The sequence below is a fragment of the Ochotona princeps genome, chromosome 25 (assembly GCF_030435755.1).
Source record: "Ochotona princeps isolate mOchPri1 chromosome 25, mOchPri1.hap1, whole genome shotgun sequence".
Taxonomy (NCBI): Eukaryota; Metazoa; Chordata; class Mammalia; order Lagomorpha; family Ochotonidae; genus Ochotona; species Ochotona princeps.
Window position 1 is genome coordinate 23,702,480 of NC_080856.1, and position 18,420 is coordinate 23,720,899.

Sequence of the window (18,420 nt, forward strand, 5' to 3'; positions counted from 1 at the left end):
AGAGACGCAATGAGCGGAGACGCCATGTCATCTCCGCGTCCAGGCTTCTGTGCCCACGTAGCTCCTTCCTGTGGCAGAGTCCCCTGAAAGCTGGCGCCTTCCATTGTTGCATCATCAACTTTTCTTTCAACAATGAAGATCGGCGCATACACCTGTTGTTATTGGTATGATCTCTCTTTTTTTAAGCCGTTTTTATAAGTAAGTGTCTTGTACGTAGGTAAGGGGGTTGCACCCCTATGCAGGTCTCTGGGTGGGGTGAGAGGAGGTAGGTGGGAGAGGGTCGAGACCCCAAAACGGGAGAAGAATGAAGCATATCCTGAGGTGTTGCTTCAGTAGATCCCATTGTTCTGAGTTAAACCTAACTTTTCCTAGTATACGGGCATAGTGGGCACGCAGGGTCCAACTTCTGTAAAATACTGGGCCCCTCGGAGACTCCAGGCTGCCCCTCCAACTTGGCAAGTGCGGGTGCATCCGCTCCCCATGCTCGCAGCCCCTCAAGTCCTGCCTGGCGCCTCCCTGGGGTTCTTTGGTTAACAGGCTCCCTGTGTTCCCACCAGCCAGGCCCCTTTCCAAGTGCGTTTTCCCTGCACTTGAGTCTCACGTCGTGTTCTTGAGCCAACACAGAACAAATAGCAGGAGAGGAGAGCTGGGTCGGGTCCAGAGAGCCGGCAACTCTGTCCCTGCATCGTGCCCTGGGTCTTCGGCACTTCCAGGACAAGGCGGCTTTGTGAGAGGCATGCGTACAAGGGGCAGATGCCCGGCATTTCCATAAAAGCACAAAGGCCTGCTGTTCAGGGTCAAGGTTGGAGGCTTGCACTTCCCTCCCCGGCAACCCCCAAAGGGCTGGGGGTGAGAGCTGATGGATGGGACTGGCAGAGGTCATTCGCTTAGTTAAGTCAGCACGAGATGGAACTGAATGACTCAAAACAGATGTCAGGCTGGCCCCGTACAAGCTGATGCCCAGCCCAGTCGTCCTCCCATCCACATGGGTCCAAGGTCACTGACAGAATCTGCTAGCCCCGGGGTCAAGACTCCACTTAGGCTATGTGAGCCCCAGGTAGGGTTCAAGGTCTGTCTGCACTCCCAATTCCAGCTTCTGCTAATACAAACCCTGGTGGGACAGTAGCTGACAGCTCCACTTGCTGGGTTCTTGTTACTGTATTGGGAGACCAGGCTGGGGTTTCTGGTTCTCATTCGGGGCCTGGTTCAGCTCTGGTCGTTGTGGGTATTTGTGGAAACAATTGGCAGATGGAAGCTCTGTCTATAAATTAACTAAAAAGAATGTACTGCTTCCTTCCGCCCCTGTCATGTCAGGTCCTATGGAGCCCAAAGCTCATAACCTGGCAGATCCATCCGGCATCCCCCTTCTCCTCTCCTGTCCCCACCTTTATCTCTGGGGTCTCTTTTACCAGTCGTGATCTTCAAGTGGGGTGCATGAGCTGACACTTAGAATCTAAGGGCCAGCCACCCCCATTTCTACATCCTGATTCTTTAGTGGCGGGCAGGAGCCTTTTCTATCTTAATCACCAAGATGCTGTCCACTCACATTTTGGGGGAAGCTCTTCCGTGTGTCGGCTTTGTGCCTTCAGCCACATCTGTGGCTTCTCCATTGTCCTATTGAGGTAACCAGATGCCCAGCTTCCTGTAGAGCGCTTCAAGCACCACTGACATAGCACAGGCCCCCATGGGTGTCTGTGACGGCTGGCTCGGCCTGGTGCCTTGGCCAAGCTCAGGTGTCAGATGTAGATGTGGGTGGCATGTGGGAGCAGCCGATTTCTATAATGCAAGTGGGGCTCTCTGAAGGTTTGCCTGGTCCTGCCTGGGATGTCATCTACGTGGTTGTGTGAATCAATCCCTTTAAATACACCTCCCAACGTCCCACATTTCCTGGTGTTTTTCTTTCTTCGCAGACCCCTCCTATGCAGTACTGACTTGTATAGGAGAACTCTGGTGAAAATACAGGAAAAGGTGTGATAATCCAGGTGGGGTCCTCTGGTGGGGGTGGAGATACGGTGGGGGAGGCCGGCTGAGAATGAGCACCAGCGATGGCCATTGCATGCGGTCAGTTCATCCTGGGCTGTGCCAGGATCCAGCAGGGCCTGCAGGAGGAGGGGAGGGAAGCAGGGGTTGTCGGGTGGAAGACTGTGGGCACATCACAGCTGGCATGCAACTATTGGGGAAAAGGAGATGCCTCAGCATTTCTGCTCAGAGACTACCTGAGTGAAGTTTCAGCCTGGGCCTCAGGGGGGGCTGGGCAGGGCCTGGCACAGTGAGGGGAGGCTGACCAGAGGCAGCACTTAGGGACCTGCTGGGTGCTGGTTCCTCTGTGAAGATACTCTTCCCACTTACTCTCTCCAGCTCAAGGAGTCATGGCGGTGGCTGACACGGACAGCGGGCTGCCTGCTCCTTTCCTCCCGCACTCTGGCCCTGCCTGTCCTGCTGCCTGGAAGATGCCCATGGGTCCCCAGTGTTTGGTCGTGTGTGAACTGTGAAGTGCTAAGCAAAGCCCCAGGCCCAGTGGATCCCTGCCAGAGTTCCAGAGAATCAACTTATGCACCACAGGGCCATGCAGTGAGAGCTGGGACTCTGGAGTCAGGATCTCTCCAGGGGTGCCCATTCACGTGTCTTTGCTGCTGGAAGAAATAAGGGTGCCTGGTTCCACCCTGAGGTCCTGCAGCACTCGGTGAAGACCAGCACTGTGCCTGGCTCCCAGCACAGGTGGGATGAGCAGGTGGCAGGCTTCCACACTCGACAGGAGCCGCCCCACCTCCGGGATGTGCAGGCTCTGTGTCACCCCACTTCCAGGGACAGAACTGCCTGTTCTCTGTGAACCACAGTCCACCTGGCATCTGCCCAGCGGGTGGGTGGCCTACAGACCTTTTGTCTGAACCATCTGAGAGCCTGATACCGGGCCATGCTGCATTTAAATTTTATTAAGAATCAGAAATGGAAACCACCAAAATGCTTTTGGGAAAACACACTCCCAGAACATACAGGCAGGTGCAACATCAGCTGCCAGCCTTCAAACTTGGAAAACTGCTTACCCTCATTCAGCCCCTTCCCTCCCCAGCTCTCTACAACTCGTCGTCGTCGAAGGTCTCCATGCACCTCAACATGATCATTTCATCATCAACAGGACCATCTTCTTCCTGCAACACACAAAGTGCAAGGGGTTTACCTTTTCATCTGAGGAGTCCTGGGCCCAGCAGATTTTGAGTTCAGGTCTTTGCCCTGGCTGGTGATGTGCTGTTTGATCCTTCTCATGATGCTGGGCTGTGGTCATCAGAGGTCGTCCCCCACCAGCCACATGATCCAAACAAGGGGGACACCGCTGACGCTCCACCAAGTGCTGTTGGTCAGTGGTCTAGGGTATTAATGTCTTTGTGACTTCATGGTATCTTCTATGCATGATGAGTTTGTCAGCCTGTGACTGCATGATCAAATCAAGGCACATTTGGATGTTCTTTCTTTTCTGCCAGAGGTGGAGCAAGAATCGAGGAAGGCACAAGGACTGCCCTTCGATCTATTCTCAAAGTCATGGTTAGACGGCACTGACCTAGCTGTGCACCAAAGACAGAGGGGATGGCTGCCGAAGGACAGTGGAGGATGGGTGGCAGACGGGAAGAAGGCAAATAGCAAAAGGAAGAAGACTTAGTGGGAAAAGGGCCAACCCGATACCCTTACTGTTTTTAGACAAATATTTGCCATTATTCTATCTCACCTTTTAACTATTTATTTCTCCTGGTTGGAAGGCAGAGGATTACCCCTGCGGGCTTGTTCACTCCCCTAAAAGTGACAACAGCTGGATCCCGCATGGTTTGAAACCATCACCTGGATCCACCACACAAGTGGCAGGGACCCAAGGACTGGAGCTGTCCTGGCCGCCTCCCAGGGTGCACATGGGCAGAGAGCAAGAATCAGGAGCAGAGCTGGGACTTGAACGCAGCTGCTGTGGCATGGCACACTGGTGTTCCAAGCAGCATCTTAATTGTCGCGTTAGATGCCAGTCCCTCATAACTCTCCCCTTTAAAAGAAACCATTATCACTTTTTTTTTTTTGGTTGAAATTAGTAAAAATCCACTTACTACAAATCTGGAGAGCTTGGTTCCCTTCAGGTCTCAGGCACAACCCTGTGCCCATGATAGAAGTTCCTGAACTGGTTTCCCAGCGAGGATTCCCATGACCAATGTCACCCCAAGCAACACTGTCAGCTGATTACAAAAACACGTGCTATGGGGCCTCAGGAGAAGATGAAAGAACCCAGCCTTCTTCCCAGAGCAGGTTCATGGGTTTGCATGGCTTTTGTGATGCTGGCCAAGAGTCAGCCGCTGGGACCCGAGCCCTGCTTCAAAGCGCTCTGTGTGAGTCTGTTCCTGAAGGTGGGCCTCTGGCCTCTGGTTCCCCGGACTCTTCCCCCTGCACAAGCTGCAACAGGCTGGAGCCAACCAACCAGAGCTGCTCTGTGTGATGAGGGGGTCATGTCCCGCTAGAGCCGCCCTCCAGTGCCCTTTCTGTGTCCTGAGGGATGTGGGTGAAGATCCCACTGCATTCGGTACTACCTGTTTTAGCTCAGTGTTAGCACCGCAAAGGCTGAGAAAAAAGTTGATGATCTGCAGGTAGAGGTGAAACTTCTCAACACTCTCTGGGCTGCAGTTGGCAAGCATGGAACTGGCAACAGAAGGAAGAAACAGCCAAGTGTTAGAAGGCGAGTCTCCCACCTGTGCTTGGCACTGTCGCCCCTGGGTACCTGGATTATGGCAGGAACCAGTCAAACTTAAGCACCCAGCTGAACCTCAGGAGGCCCTCGGCTCTCCTTGAATGGTCCATGATGCCTCCACTTAATAGCTACATCTAGAATTTGCTGGTAAAGTGACCCTGGGGAGAGCTTCTGCACCCCTCAGTCAGCTGCCTCCCATGGCCCCCCTCTGTTGTGGAGCACCTATGGGCCGCCAGGGTAGCCAGCCCAAGAAGGTCAGTGCGTGATGTGAGTTGATGCCCATCAAGGACCTCCGCTCAAGGCACCTGATGGACAACTCAGAGAGGAGGTGTGGGACAAGGGGAGCAGCCCAGGCTAAGTGGGCCTGACAGCCAAGAGGCTGCAAAGTGGGGAAGGACAGCTGGTATTCAGCCCCTACTTCTTCCTGGGGTCAGTTTCCACAGCCAACCTGCTTTTCCCAGGATAGTGGAGAAGGACTGACTCTTTGATAGGTTGCTCAAGATACTTCAAGGTGTCAATTCCAAATACTGCTGGGCCAGTCTGCTTTGGCAATGCTCGCCATGGCTGTCTTGTTGCCCAAGGGTGGAGCAGAAATAGGAGTGTCTACTTTCCAGCCGGTTTGGGTAACACGAAGCTCCTATCACAGAAGAGCATAGCCAAGCCATTCTGTGAGGTTGTCTTGGAGAGGGCAAAGCCCTCCAGGGTCAGACCCACTTCTGGGCCCGGTGGGGGTGAGGGCAGGCAGAAGGAAACACTGTATGCAGGTGCCTGGCCTGGCCGAAATTCTGCTTGGCAAGCTGCCAGGTCACCAGCGACCGCTGTGGCTGCCTGACTTCATGGACCGCCCATAGGCCACGCTCCCACTGAGAAGCCTATGGCCAGACAATAACAGGTCTGAGCTTCTTGTCTGCCCTGGCACCTACACAGTCAACAGAAGCCTCTGTCTCTTTGGGCCACAAGGATGGCAGCTTTTCAAGCAAAATGCCCCTTGGGTGTACAGATTCAGTCACTACGTTTGGAATAATCCTGCCAGATCCTGTTTGGTGCCTTCCTACTTCCTGGAATTGGCCATCCCCTCCTGTGCTCCCTGTGGCGATCCATTCTCATGAAAGGAAGGCTCCCCACCATGCTCGGCACAGCCCTGGTTCCGCCCTGGCTCAGGGTCTTGGTGCCCCAGAACCCCCTGCTACATGTCCCATCACATCAGTGCTCAGCCCTGCTCACAGGCACGGGAGACCAAATGCCTGTGGCTCCCCAAACCCCCGGGATCATATGCTGGCATGTAGCCCCCAAGGTGATGTGGCAGAATCCTAATGAATGGGATCACGGGTACAGAACCCCCATTCATGGGGGCCCCTGTAGAAGACGTTCCCAGAAAAATCATACCCACCTGCGAGGTTCTATTGAGACGCCATCTTCCTCAGTGAGCCGGCCCTCCCCAGGTGGGACTGTGCCAGCATCTTGATCTTGGAGTTCTTGGGCTTCCGACCTGGCAGGAGTCCTTGTTGTTTATAAGCCACCCAGTCCATAGTATTTGGCATATGAATGGACTCTAATCTCTCAGGCGGGACAAGCAGGATGAAGGCACCCCAAGAAACCAGTGCAGGATGCGCAAGCGCAGGTCGGCAGCCTTGCGCTGAGTGGCTGAGTGGACCAAGAGGGAGCGACAGCCCAGACCCTGCCACTCTCTGCAATGACACACCCCTAGGAGCGGCTGCTTTCAAGCCCAGAAAAAGTGTGCCCCCAAGAATGTCCACTGAATTTTGTGCCCATCTTTGGGCTGCAGAAGAAAGGTTCCTAGCACCCCAGCAGGGACGCACACACATGTGCACATGTTCTTACATGTTTACATACATGTACACACTCACACACATGTGCTCACATGCTCCAATGCATGAACACGCACACCCTTCTTGCACACAGTCTCACGTGCAAGCACACACATTCCCACACTCATACACGAGCACATGTTCTCACATGCTCCCATGCGCACACACTCTCATGCTGACATGCGTGTACACACCCAGTCGCCGGCACACTCACAAGGTGCACTCACTGGTCTTGCATCCCGGTTTCTCACCTGGGGCTAGATGTACTTGGACCTTCATTGTTATCTAGGAAATTTGTCAGGTTAAGGACATCTTCAAAAAGGATCTAAAAGAGAGTAAAAAACTTGATGTGTCTGAAACTGCTTTGCCGTTTGATGCTTGCTCTAGGTTGCTGGGGCAGGGATGAGTGGGAAACCTTCCTCTCCTTAGGTGTCTAGGTCACACCTAAGACCCAAATTCAAGATCCCCACCCGGATCTTCCAAGGACCAACCGCAACCCTGGAGGCGGCTGAGAGGGAGGGGAAGCCACATCTCTTCTTCAAGAGGGTGGAACCAGGTGTCATATGCAGTGCCAGAGCCACAGTGTCCAGGCAGAAAGGGCTCATCCAGACCTTCCAGAGCAGAGAGCCTGTTGAAGCTGAGGATGCAGTCTAGGGTTCAAGCCATGGTAGCTGAATGCAGACATAACTAGGGACTCTGGGGGCAGGTCAGGGCAAAGAGGTGGCATTTACGGGCCAGGTTGAAGCCAGGAGTCTAGAACACAGCCTGGGTCTCCTATGAGGGTGGCAGAGCCTCAGCTACTTGAGCCATGACTTGCCAGTCCCCAGGGTTAACAGGATCAGGGGGAATCACGGGGAAGCTGGAAGCAAAAGTTGGATCAGGGCTCAAGCCAGACATGCCGCTGGAGGACGGCATGTTTTCACTGCCATGCTGAAGGCTTATCCCTGGTTCCTGACGGCCAGTCAATGGCTCAGGAAACTGGCAATCTACCAATCCCTGACCATGAGATGGGAGGAGCTATGGTAGGAGTTTCTGGAAAAGTTCTTCATTGACTGTTAAGAAAGCGCTTGCACAAGAATGCTTTCTCTGACCTCATCTAGAAGGGGGAAGAATACCAGCTCAGCTGCTCCAGCTCCATTCCTCGCTCATGGCGGTGGGCAAAGCAGACAGAGGACAAGAAACCAGCACAGCAGAAAAACGAAAGAACCCGAATGATTGAATAAACCTGAAGGGACACCCCTGAGCTGCCCAACTAACTGGGCTCTCCCTGGGGGTGAGCAGGGCATTTCCTCATGATTCGGAGAACAGGTCCCCAGCCCAAGGTTACTGGCAAGTCACAGCCCAAAGCATCCCAGCAGACACTGTCTTCAAAGCCTATCCTGTCATACCAGCGAAAAGCCAGCAAATGAACAGGTGGACAGGTCATGGAGATGATGTTGAGAAAAATCAGAAAGCTACTGTGCCATCCAGAAGACAAATAGCCCCCTGACCCAGCCAAGGCCTGGCATAGCAGGGGCTGAGGGTCGTTTCTGGACACCCTCTGGGTCCCCCCAGCACAATATGCTCACTTCCTGCGCGGTGGAGACCACGGAGAAGTTGGCCTCCTGGCTGTTGAATCCACTGTCCTCGGCATGGGGCGGCCCCTCCCAGGTCTCCGGGAGGCCGCAGTGCAGCTGCAGCCAGGCCTGCAGGATCCGGGCTTTCTTCTCCTCCGAGAAGGTTTGCCACAGATGAGAGATGGCCGCAGAGACGACAGGCAGTGTCACCTCCTGCTGTGAGATGATGTTGTTCATAGTCAGAAGATCCATGATCTGCTTGTAGAAGCTGAGGTACCTGGAACAGAAGCAGTGCAGTCTGTCAGACCTGAGGCCGTCCCCTCTTCGTAGAACCCCTTCGTGGCACGGTCACAGCCTGCAGGCCTTGCCACAGCTGTGTGGTTTCCCAGAGGCTGAGCTTACCCGTCTCTGAGCCCCTCTAGAGCATGTGAGATTTGAACCCATCTTATGAGATGTGACCATGAACTTGTGTTTGGAGCCTTGCCCATTCTCCTGGTGCCTTGTCCCACAAAGCTCTCTGCTGGATGGAAGAGAGGCATGGCTGGCTCAGCTCTTCTTCCTCTGGGAGAAACTCCTAACATTCTGAAGTCACAAATACACCAGCCTGATGTGACTCCCAAACCAATCCGACCTGCAGGTCAGGCTCTGTTACAGAGTGACAGATCCTTCTGTTGGGCCAGCACCTCTGGAAGCCAACTGGGCTACGGGGGGTCTCTTGTATCTGAAGAAGGCAGTGGCAGGAAGTCCAAGCCACTCATCCACTTCCTTTCTTACTGCAAGGTTAGCTATGCTGTTGAAAATGGAGTTGGGGGACCCACATCTGTGTGGAGGCGGTTGGGGACAAGGGAACAGTTAGCCCCCCTAACCGCCATTAAGTGCCCCCGAGTGCATCCCAACCAAGCACCCAGCATATACTGTAACTTCAAGATGATTCCTCCAGCCTCTGCCTGTCCCACCCCAAGTCCCTCCTAGCTAGGACATCCTGCAACTTCCCAGGTTCAGAAGCTCTGGGACTGCAGCACGCCCCGGCCTGGCCCCTTCCCGTGAGGGGCTCCGAGGGTGCACCCTGCCACCCCGGCCAGCTCTGCACACCGTTCAAACTCCATGAGCTCTGTAGACAGAGTGTCTGGGGAGGCCAAGAGCTCCACATGATTCTCCCCTTCCTCCTCCTCCACGTCTTCCTGCTTCATCTCCTCCTCTTCCTCCTCCTGCTCATCCTCTCTCACGGCTGCCTCCTCCACCTCCTCCTCGATGTCTTTCCCAGTTGTCTCAGTCAGGCACCAGAGAAAGGAGTCATTCTGAGCAAAGCTGCATCGGGCCAGGCGTCAGGAGAAAAAAGACAAGGAGAGTAGCACTAGTCATGGACATGAACAGGCATTCTTAACACAATAGCTCCACAGCTCAAAACAGGGGAACACATCCTACAGCGAGAGGCTTCATCCTAGGAATGCAAGGGGGCTGGTATCAATGTGAATTCTAGATTTTTACTTACTTATTATAATCTATTTGAAAGGAAGAATTGGAGAGAGAATGACATACAGAGAGGGAGACATCTTTCGTATGCTGACTTACTTTCCAAATGATCAGAGCTGGGCCAGCTGAAAGTCAGGAGCCAGGAACTGCTTCCAGGTCTCCCATGCGGGTGAGGGGCCCAAGGACCCAAGCCATCCTCCACTGCATTCCCAGGCACATTAGCAGGAAACTGTATCGGAAGTGGAGCAGCCAAGACTCAAACACCCACATAGGATGCCAGCACAAGCGGATGCAGTTTTACCAGCTATGCCATAATGCCACTCCTGTTTAGGTTCTTAAAACATGGTTACCAACACACTGCATGTACATCCAACACACATTAAGAAAAGTTTGTGGAAAATGGAATTAGAAGCTAAATTTATCTTGGTGCAAGAATATTTTGAGGGCCCAGCATGGTAGCCTAGTGGCTAAATCCTTGCCTTATATACGCTGAGATTCCATATGGGTACTGGTTCTAATCCCGGCTGCTCTACTTCCCATCCAGTTCTGACTTGTGGTCTGGGAAAGCAATAGAGGACAGCCTAAAGCCTTGGGACCCTGCGCCTGTGTGGGAGACCAATAAGAAGTTCCTGGCTCCTGGATTCGGATCAATTTAAGTTAAAATCACTTAGGGAGTGAACCAGCGGATGGAAGATCTTTCTGTCTTTCCTTCTCTCTGTATATCTCCCTTTCCAATAAAACTAAATATATTTTTTTAAAAAAAGAATATTTTAAAATATACACATTGTTTTTCTATAAGAAGTGCTTCCATGGACTGAGAATTCCTCATTTATGAAGCTTCTCTCAGTGGCTAACCTGATGTACAAAGCCGTCTGTTCTGAGTAAGCTCATTATTTTCTTGGCCTTTTGCTACATTTTTATGTTGTCTACCATGTAAATTTTGCTTAGGTTATAATAATCTATTATTTTCTCCTGTTTCCTGTAGGATATAATAGCATTCATTATCACACCGTTTAGAAGATAATACAGACATTGAACCAGTAGTTAAGGTGTTTGCAGCTCAGTCCTGGCTGCCAGCCGCAGCATCCTGCTGGCACAGACGCTGGGGGGTCCGGACCCTGGGATGTGAGTCCCTGCCACCCACGTGGGGTGTCTGGTTGAGCCTGGCTCTCAGCTTTGGTGCGGCCCAGCCATGGTGGACACTGGAGAAGGGAAGCAGCAGATGGGAGCTCTCTCCTCTCGTTTCTCTGTCTCTCTACCGCTCACATTACAGAAAGAAGAAAAGGGAGTAGGAGGAGATGGCCGAAAGTGTAAAGAAGAGTGAGGAGTGACCTCACCAGGGCTGACGTGGCGAAGAGAGTTCGGCCATCGCACGCCAGCGCATGCACAAGTGCTGGTTCGTGTCCCTGCTGCTCCACTTCCTGCTCAGTTCCTTTCTAATAATGTGCCTGTCAGAAACAGCTGAGAATGGCTCAAGTACGGATGAACCTCTTGCCACCCGTGTGGGAGACCGGGATGAAGTTCCTAGCCTAGCTCTGGCTATTGTGACTGTTTGAGGAGTGAACCAGCAGGTGGAAAAATCTCTGTATCTATCTCCGTCACTCTGCCTTTTCAATATAAATAATTGCAAAGTTCAAAACTAGATGGATTTGCTTCAAAATACATTGATTTTCTTTGAGCAGAGAGATGATACATTTTCAGGCATTTCTGTGTTTTCTACCTCTTCTATAATAAGCATGGACCATATTTATAGCAAGGTGGGGGATCCGATTCAAGTTCCTGGGATCAGACAGAAAAGAAGCATGCGCTGTCCAGGCCTGTCTGGGATGGGTGGGGAGCAGCTCCAAGTGTGCTCTGCATGGGAGGTACACATGAACCTTTGCCACAGCATCCAGGCTGTGGGTGCAAGACAACAGGCCCCCGTGCTCCTGGTGCTTGCTGGGTCTTACCTGTCATTTCCACAGTACATTCTGACATATTCTTCCTTGACCTCCTCTAAGGTGCTCGCAAGCCCATCTTCCAGGTGGAAGGACTCTGCAGGGGGACGGGGGTGAGGGCAAAGTTTGGGAAAGGAAGAACAGGTCCCTCCTGAGTCTCTCCTGCCTCTCTGGCCTGTGGAGAGCCCTGAACCCCTCAGGTCAAGGTTAAAAAGTCCTGAGTCTTGGGTGACTCCCCCCTGTTCAGAGGAGCCGGCACCACAGCCCACCAAGGCTCTTCTCTCTGGCCTCTCAAGAGACCAGGCAGGCTGGTGACTGCCGCCTACGGACGGGGCGCCAGTCTCAGTCTTAGCTCAAGCATCGCGCTGGACACACAGTAGGCTTTCAATCCATGTCTGTTGACTCCATGTGACCCAATCTCTCCAGGTTTCATAGGAAACCCAAGCCGGCCTTCTCCAGGGAGGGACCGCTTACCTTTCAGCTTCAGCAGAGTGTCCAGGTTGCGCTCCAGTTCCTGAATGCGATTCTTTGCCTTATTGAGAACCTGCCACTGGAAAGAGAGACAACGCGAGAACTCAGCCTTTCCCTGCAGACACTGGGACCGAGGTCACGTTCTCAGACACACAGGGTCACAGCCCTCATCTTGTCAGTGAAACACATAGTGCGTTTTGATGCACAGAAGGCATGAAGCCACCTTTGTACCCTAGAGATGGGTTCTCCCAGACATACTCAAGTTTTCAGAATGGATCAGGCTGACTTCAGCATATGCCTGTGCAGGCTGCTGGAAGGTGGAAGAAAAGGGGACTGAGGAGCTCCGGCCAGTGATGCCAACCCCGAACTGGCTCAGTGTGTGCCCGGCTGGTCAACAGGAAGCTGCTAGCCACTATATATTGTTATTGCCAAATGCATGTACTCTAGATGATGTAAAATGTCATCAACTGCTTTCAGCTTGGGGCCGGTGAGTAGTAGAGTGTAGTCCAGCTGTTGTCTGCAACTCTGACATCCCACATGGGCACCGGTTCAAGTCCCAGCTGCTCTACCTCCTACCCAGCTCCCTGCTAATGCTCTTAGGGTAGAACAGGAGGATGGCTCAAATACTTGGGCTCCTGCCATCACATGGGGACCCAGGTGGAGCTCTAGGCTCCTGGTTTCAGCCTAGTCCAGCCCCAGCCATTTGGTAAATGAACCAGTGGATGATCTCTCTTTCCTCCCTCTGACTCTATAACTCTGCCTTTCAAACAAGTAAAATGTTTAAAATGCTGTCAACTTCAATTCTGGATTTCTGCCCTTCCCTCACTTTTCCTCTGCCCTCTTCCTTCTTCCTTCCTTCTTTCCCTCCTTCCTTCCGCGGGTCCCTCCATCCTGCCATCTATGTGATGTTATTAAAATCCAATGGTAACTGCAAGGTATTACAGGGAGAAATAAAATACTTAGTGCTGGTTATCGGGTTAACCACTGAGCCCTGTGGTCAGGGCTAGGAGTATTAAGGGCAGGCCTCAGGGAGGTGTATGGACAAGGCTTTGAGCTAAGCCCGGGAATCCAGCACCCAAGACAGGCCCTGCTCTTAGGGTGTCAACAGTCTACCAGGGAAGACAGGGAAAGCAGACTGAAGCCAGTGCTAAGAGGCAGCAGATGCCAAGGCTGTGGCAGGGTACAAAGGGGAGGGCTCCAATGGCAGGAGTCAAGAAGGCGGCTTGGAGTGGGCAGAGCACATGCAGTGGGGCTCTGGCGTGGGCAGAGCATGCAGGCCTGAATGCATGAACAGAAACCAAGCGGCCAGTAGAAGCAGACCTCGCTTGGGGAACTGCCGTCAGAGTGTGGGGCTGCTAGGGGCACCCAGCTGCACTTTGGCTTCTCTGGGTTTCTATGGATTCTGGCTGCTGCCTGAAATTGCAGGAGACTTGGGGGGCTGGATCATTGCAGACCTAAAGGTGAGGAGAACAGCAGCCACCTGTGGGAGCACTCCTCTCTCTTGAATAATACAAAGGGAGCTCTGAACAATCCTTTAGAGCACAGCTCACCCGGTACTCCCGTACATCCTGCTGTCCCCAGCCCTGAAGCTCAGGATTATGCAGTTTATCAAGTCAGTGAGGACATGGAACCAGGGGTTAACCTGCCAGAATCTTGGGCTTGTTCTAGAGTGTTCTGGGACAAGGCAGGGATGGGGCCAGCAACTCCTCAAGGACCAGTACCTCCCCTTTTATTAAAAAATAAAAATTAATTTATTTTTATAGAAAGGCAGATCAGATTGACAGAGAGGACACAGAAAGATCTTTCATCAGCTGGGTCACTTCCCAAAATGACTACAATGGCCAGAGCTGAGCTCATCCAAGGCCAGGAGCCTCTTCTGGGTCTCCCACGCTGCTTCAGGGTCCCAAGGCTTTGGGCCGTCCTCGACTGCTTTCCCAGGCCACAAGCAGGGAACTAGATGGGAAGTGGGGCAATCAGGACATGAATCGATGCCCATATGGGATCCCTGCACTTGCAAGGAGAGGATTTAGCCATTGAGCCATCGTGCCGGGCCCCCAAGTCCCCCTTTAAAGGAGATGTCTCTTCCCCACAGCTGGGTCCCAGTACCTTGGAGGCTGTGAGATCCGACTGGGAGTACACAGCCTTTCTGAGATTATGGAATAATCCTGCCAGGGTGGCTCGGTGGCGGGCCTGAGACAGGCGTCTTCGTTCCACACGTGTCTCCAGCTGCAGCGTCGGCACCTCAGGTGTCACTCCACCACCAGGGTCGCTGCCTTTTCCGAAGGCAGCCATGATAAGCTGCAATGTAATATTATGCTTCCTCTCGCACCCTAATAAAAGCAGGAGAGAAGGAAAAGGAACTGCTGATGGAAACGGAAGGTGGCACTCCCCACCCCAGGTCAAGGACCCCCAAACCAGTGAATACAACCAATCACAGACATAAGATCAGCAGCAGATGACATGATAGCTGTCACTGATGCTCAGCTCTTACAGACACAAGCCGCCCACGTTGGACTTGGCCACTGGAGCTGACCCCAGCAAGGTACCAGCCCTGGAAAGATACTCACCTGGCAGCTGTCCATTTCTGTACTGTCCTACCCTGAGAGGCCTTTCCTACCCAAGAAAAGCCCACCTCCTCCCCCCACCCCCTGTGCCTCTGTTCTGAGGAGGGGAGACTCAGGCATATGCAAATGAGAAAAAAAATCCATCAGGGTGGATGGGTGCTTTAGAGCTGTGACATCCAAAGGACAGAAAGAGAATGTACCTGCCACCTGTGAAAACAAGCAGCCGCCTGACTCTCCACGGCCATGTTCCTGGTGGATGCTGAGGTGGTCCCCTTGGCGCTTACAAACCAGGAGCTGCTTCTGGAGCTAATAGGAATCTGCAGCCCAGGGGCAGGAGGGGAGGCACCACAGGCAAGATGGGAGGAAATCTTCCCACGCTGCCCTAAGTAGATGTTAAACTATGTTAGCACTGGTTTCATTTTAATTATCCTCTCCCCAGAATACTGCCTTCTGATGGCCATGAAGAAAGATTCTGCTATTAAAGGTTTATTTATGTATTCACTTGAAAGGCAGAGTTAGAGAGAGACAGAGAATCCTCTCACTTGGTAGATGGGCACAATAGCTGGCTCTGAGCCAGGCTAACACCAGAGTCCAGGAACTCCATCATGGTGCCCCGTGGGTGGCAGCAGCCCAAGCACTTAGCCCATCTCCCTCTGCCTTCCCAGCTGCATTAACAGGAAACTGGATTAGAAGTTGAGTGCCTGCATCTGGGCCCCAGTATGGGATGCTGGCAGTGCTTGGGCGTCCATCACCCATAGAGGACACCAGGACAGAGTTTGGGCTCCTGACTTCAGCCTAGCGCAGTCCAATCCTGCTCGTTCAGGCCCTTAGAGAGTGACCCAGCAGTGGGGATTTGCTCCCTCTTCTACAAGGCCTCTGCCGAGCAGTGTGTTAAGGAGTCTGTTGCCAGCAGTATGGAAATTGGAACAGGGCCGGGCCTGCAGCTTGAGCCCGAGGAACCTTTTTAATAGCCTTGAAAACCAAAATCTCCTAATTTTCCTTTCCTCTCACTTTCATTTTTTCAACAAAAGAAACGCCCGCTCTCCAGGGCAGCCTCTAATTCACAGCTCGGTGTTCCTCTTGCCTCTCACTCTCACTTTCTACCTGTCTGCATCCACCTTGTCCCTCGGTGCCCACTGTAAGCTGGGATTTCTCTAAGAACTTTCCCAACCACCCTGGTTCCTAATTTAATCTTGTTTGGGTAAGAAATCAGCAAGATGCTTGCCTGAGATCTGTTCCAGTGTGTGTCTCCATCGCTGAAAGAAAGGACTCCCGATGAAGAGTTAAACATACCTTGGCAGTGTACTAAGGAGTCTAGAAGTCTCCGTGAGGCACTTACATAACAGAAAGTTAAACTAGCAACTGTTACTAAAGGGCTATACTACAGTGATAACCGAATGGAGGGGAAATGGGCAAGGAGGATGGGGAGAAGGAGGGAGGAATCCCCTACCTATAAACACATACTATGGAAAATAATAATAATAATAATAATTTTAAAAGGTTTACCCAGCAGCGCCATTCCCCACCCCCTGATTCTGCAGGACTGAAATAATGTTAGATATCTTGGGATGGCTAATACAGCTCTCCGTTTATAAACCTCATTGCCATGTTCAAAGTGTTCCTTTGAAAGCTCATGGCTGTCCATGAGGTTAGCGTAGCAAGCAGGCCCTTCATTTCCAATTCAGTCGGAAGACAGTTTCACTGAGACATTCCCTTAAAATGCCATTTTCTGAGGATTCACACAGTTCTGTGCCACACTTTTTATTATTTATCTGTACAGCAAAGGACTTTCACGATCAAATAGTTGCCTATTTTTAAAAAACCCACTTAATATCCACTTAGACCTGCCATTCAAAACAGTAGCAACTTCCTAAACTTAGAAAAATTGTAGCCTCCAGGTTTCAGAAGCACTTTCATTTTTAAGCGTCACTTCACAAAACATTCAAAACATTTGAGCCACACACATTCTCATGGAACAAACTTCAGGCAAACGCGCAACACACTAGACAATACAGCTGTACTGCAACTGAGGCCACTACCCTCAATTCTCTACAGAGTAGGTTGTATATATTTAAATAAAGCAAAGCTCCAAGTCTTTTTCAAACGCGTCCGGGGTTCGCGGTGACAGACCGTCATATGAACTCAGCCCTACGTGTCCACGGATCCGCTACCTTAGTAAGGGGCTCAGTTTGCAAACTCCAGCCCGCTCACATCCCCAAGCATCTGGATGGAGCTGGGCTGGAGGTGAGGGGTTAGTGGCTACTCACACACGGATACAGCAGGACGCCCGTTCACAAGACCGCCGCCACTGTCCAGGCTTGCAACAGGTGTCCCCAAGCTCTGACGGCGGTCACCAGGACTGCTGGCCAAAGTGAGGGAATGCAGCCGCTGCCAGGGGCAGAAAACCCGTCTGTTCCCGCCCGCTCAAAGGGGGGCCAGACTGGGAACCAATCGCTGCCCTGTCTCCAGACCCGCACAGCCAATGGGGGTGATGCGCGGGTTGCAGCCAATGGGCACGTGGACCTTTCCAGAAACTGTAGCAAGTTGACCCACGGCAACCCGAAAGGGCAAGCAGAGAGCAAGGAGCGGCCAGGCTGACCTTTTCACCTCCCCTTGCCGCAGGGGTGGTCGAGCTCCAGTTTTATGACCCCTCAAGTAGGACCATTCCAGATGCTTTGCAGGGCTGTCCTAGGGGGTGAGAAAGGACACTTCCAACCCCAGGACCAGGCTCCTTACCTCCCCACCCGACCAAGCGTGGGCGCTGAAGACTCCCCTAAAAATGGCGAGTGGGGGAATGGCACCTCAGGTAAGACTTGAAGGAGCGCAGTCAGGGGCAATAAAGGCACAATAAGGGGAAAAAAATTCACTTCACTGATGGGGATAAGTCCGAAGCAAGTGGTCCTCCCGCTTGGTGGGGGGAACTCAGTGTTCCTCCCCAGATATAGAATTCTTTTGCCAGTTCTCCTGCGCAGTTCCCTAGAAGGGCATGGTGTTCGGGACCCCTCCTGTCGGCTCTGCCCTGGCGCTAGCCGTGCCCACCGTGCCTGCTGCCCGAGGAGACGCACGCCCACTGCTCTGGTAAGGGCCTGCCGCGCAGGCTGTGGAGGACGCCGCTTGCGGGGCTGTCCCCTGAGGCTGTCCCCTGAGGTGAGCGCCTTCTCCTCAGAGGCAGGGGTCAGTTGCAGGTCACACAGCCTGGCCAGGAGCATGTGGGGGCTTGCCGGGAGGCGCCCGTGCCAGCTCAAGCGATGGCATCCCCGACGTGCCCTACACGTTCCCTACATTTGACATCGGCGACTCCCAGACTCCCCTTTGGAAGGATTTGGATGGAACATGAAATGAAATGACGTATGACGGCAGGGGGGGGAGGGAAACTTACGGAAAAAAGCTCCCAGTAGGATTCCTTAACTCCCTTTCGAGTTGAGCTAGGGTTTGTGCCTTCCGACGCCGAGGCAGCCTTGAGCACAGGGTCTGGCGCCTCAGGAGCTTCTCCAACTCCTCAGGTTCACGGGAAGGTCCTGGAGCCCTGCCCCCTGCAGGAATAGCTGAGCACCCTGTTTGCTGGGCTCTGCGGAGCTGGCTCCCCCTGAGGGAATGGCAGAGAAAGGTTGCCAACTCTCCACTGATCACCCAGCTGCATCCCACTCACCGCCCCATACGGGTATGCCTCCTGGATGTGTCTCTCTAGCAAGAGAGAAATACAGTTCTGAGTGCACGAAGAGAGTTGCAGCTGCCTGTCTGTCTGTTTGGAACTGGCGCGGTAGTCCAGAGGCTAAAGTCCTTGTCTTGCACGCCTCAGGATCCCATATGGGAGCTGGTTCTAAATCCTGGCAGCCCCGCTTCCCTTCCTGCTCCCTGCCTGTGGCCTGGGAA

General features: G+C 52.9%; 1 protein-coding gene across 2 annotated transcripts; it reads right to left on the minus strand.

Annotated features, from left to right (window-relative positions):
- Positions 1-3,074: 3,074 nt before the first annotated feature.
- STRA8 (stimulated by retinoic acid 8) lies at positions 3,075-16,919 on the minus strand. 2 transcript variants are annotated; one of them, XM_058681332.1, is made up of 10 exons: positions 16,815-16,919; positions 14,090-14,313; positions 11,987-12,062; positions 11,525-11,609; positions 9,195-9,410; positions 8,115-8,379; positions 6,798-6,871; positions 6,108-6,206; positions 4,557-4,668; positions 3,075-3,145 (listed from the first exon to the last, which is right to left on the minus strand). In XM_058681332.1, exons 2-10 carry the CDS (start codon positions 14,273-14,275, stop codon positions 3,119-3,121), a joined length of 1,140 nt encoding a protein of 379 aa, XP_058537315.1. In that variant the 5' UTR covers positions 14,276-14,313; positions 16,815-16,919; the 3' UTR covers positions 3,075-3,118. The 2 variants fall into 2 exon arrangements, with proteins under 2 accessions (XP_058537315.1, XP_012785035.3); XM_012929581.3 differs by lacking the exon at positions 6,108-6,206 and having other exon boundaries at positions 3,075-3,149; positions 4,560-4,668.
- Between the last annotated feature and the right edge of the window lie 1,501 nt (positions 16,920-18,420).

Coding starts and splice junctions, on each gene's coding strand:
- STRA8 (XM_058681332.1), bottom strand. CDS start 14,275: ATGGCTGCCTTCGGAAAAGGCAGCGACCCTGGTGGTGGAGTGACACCT. Junction 12,063..14,089: donor CGGATCTCACAGCCTCCAAG/GTACTGGGACCC, acceptor CTCTCTTTCCAG/TGGCAGGTTCTCAATAAGGC. Junction 11,610..11,986: donor CACTCTGCTGAAGCTGAAAG/GTAAGCGGTCCC, acceptor GTCCCCCTGCAG/AGTCCTTCCACCTGGAAGAT.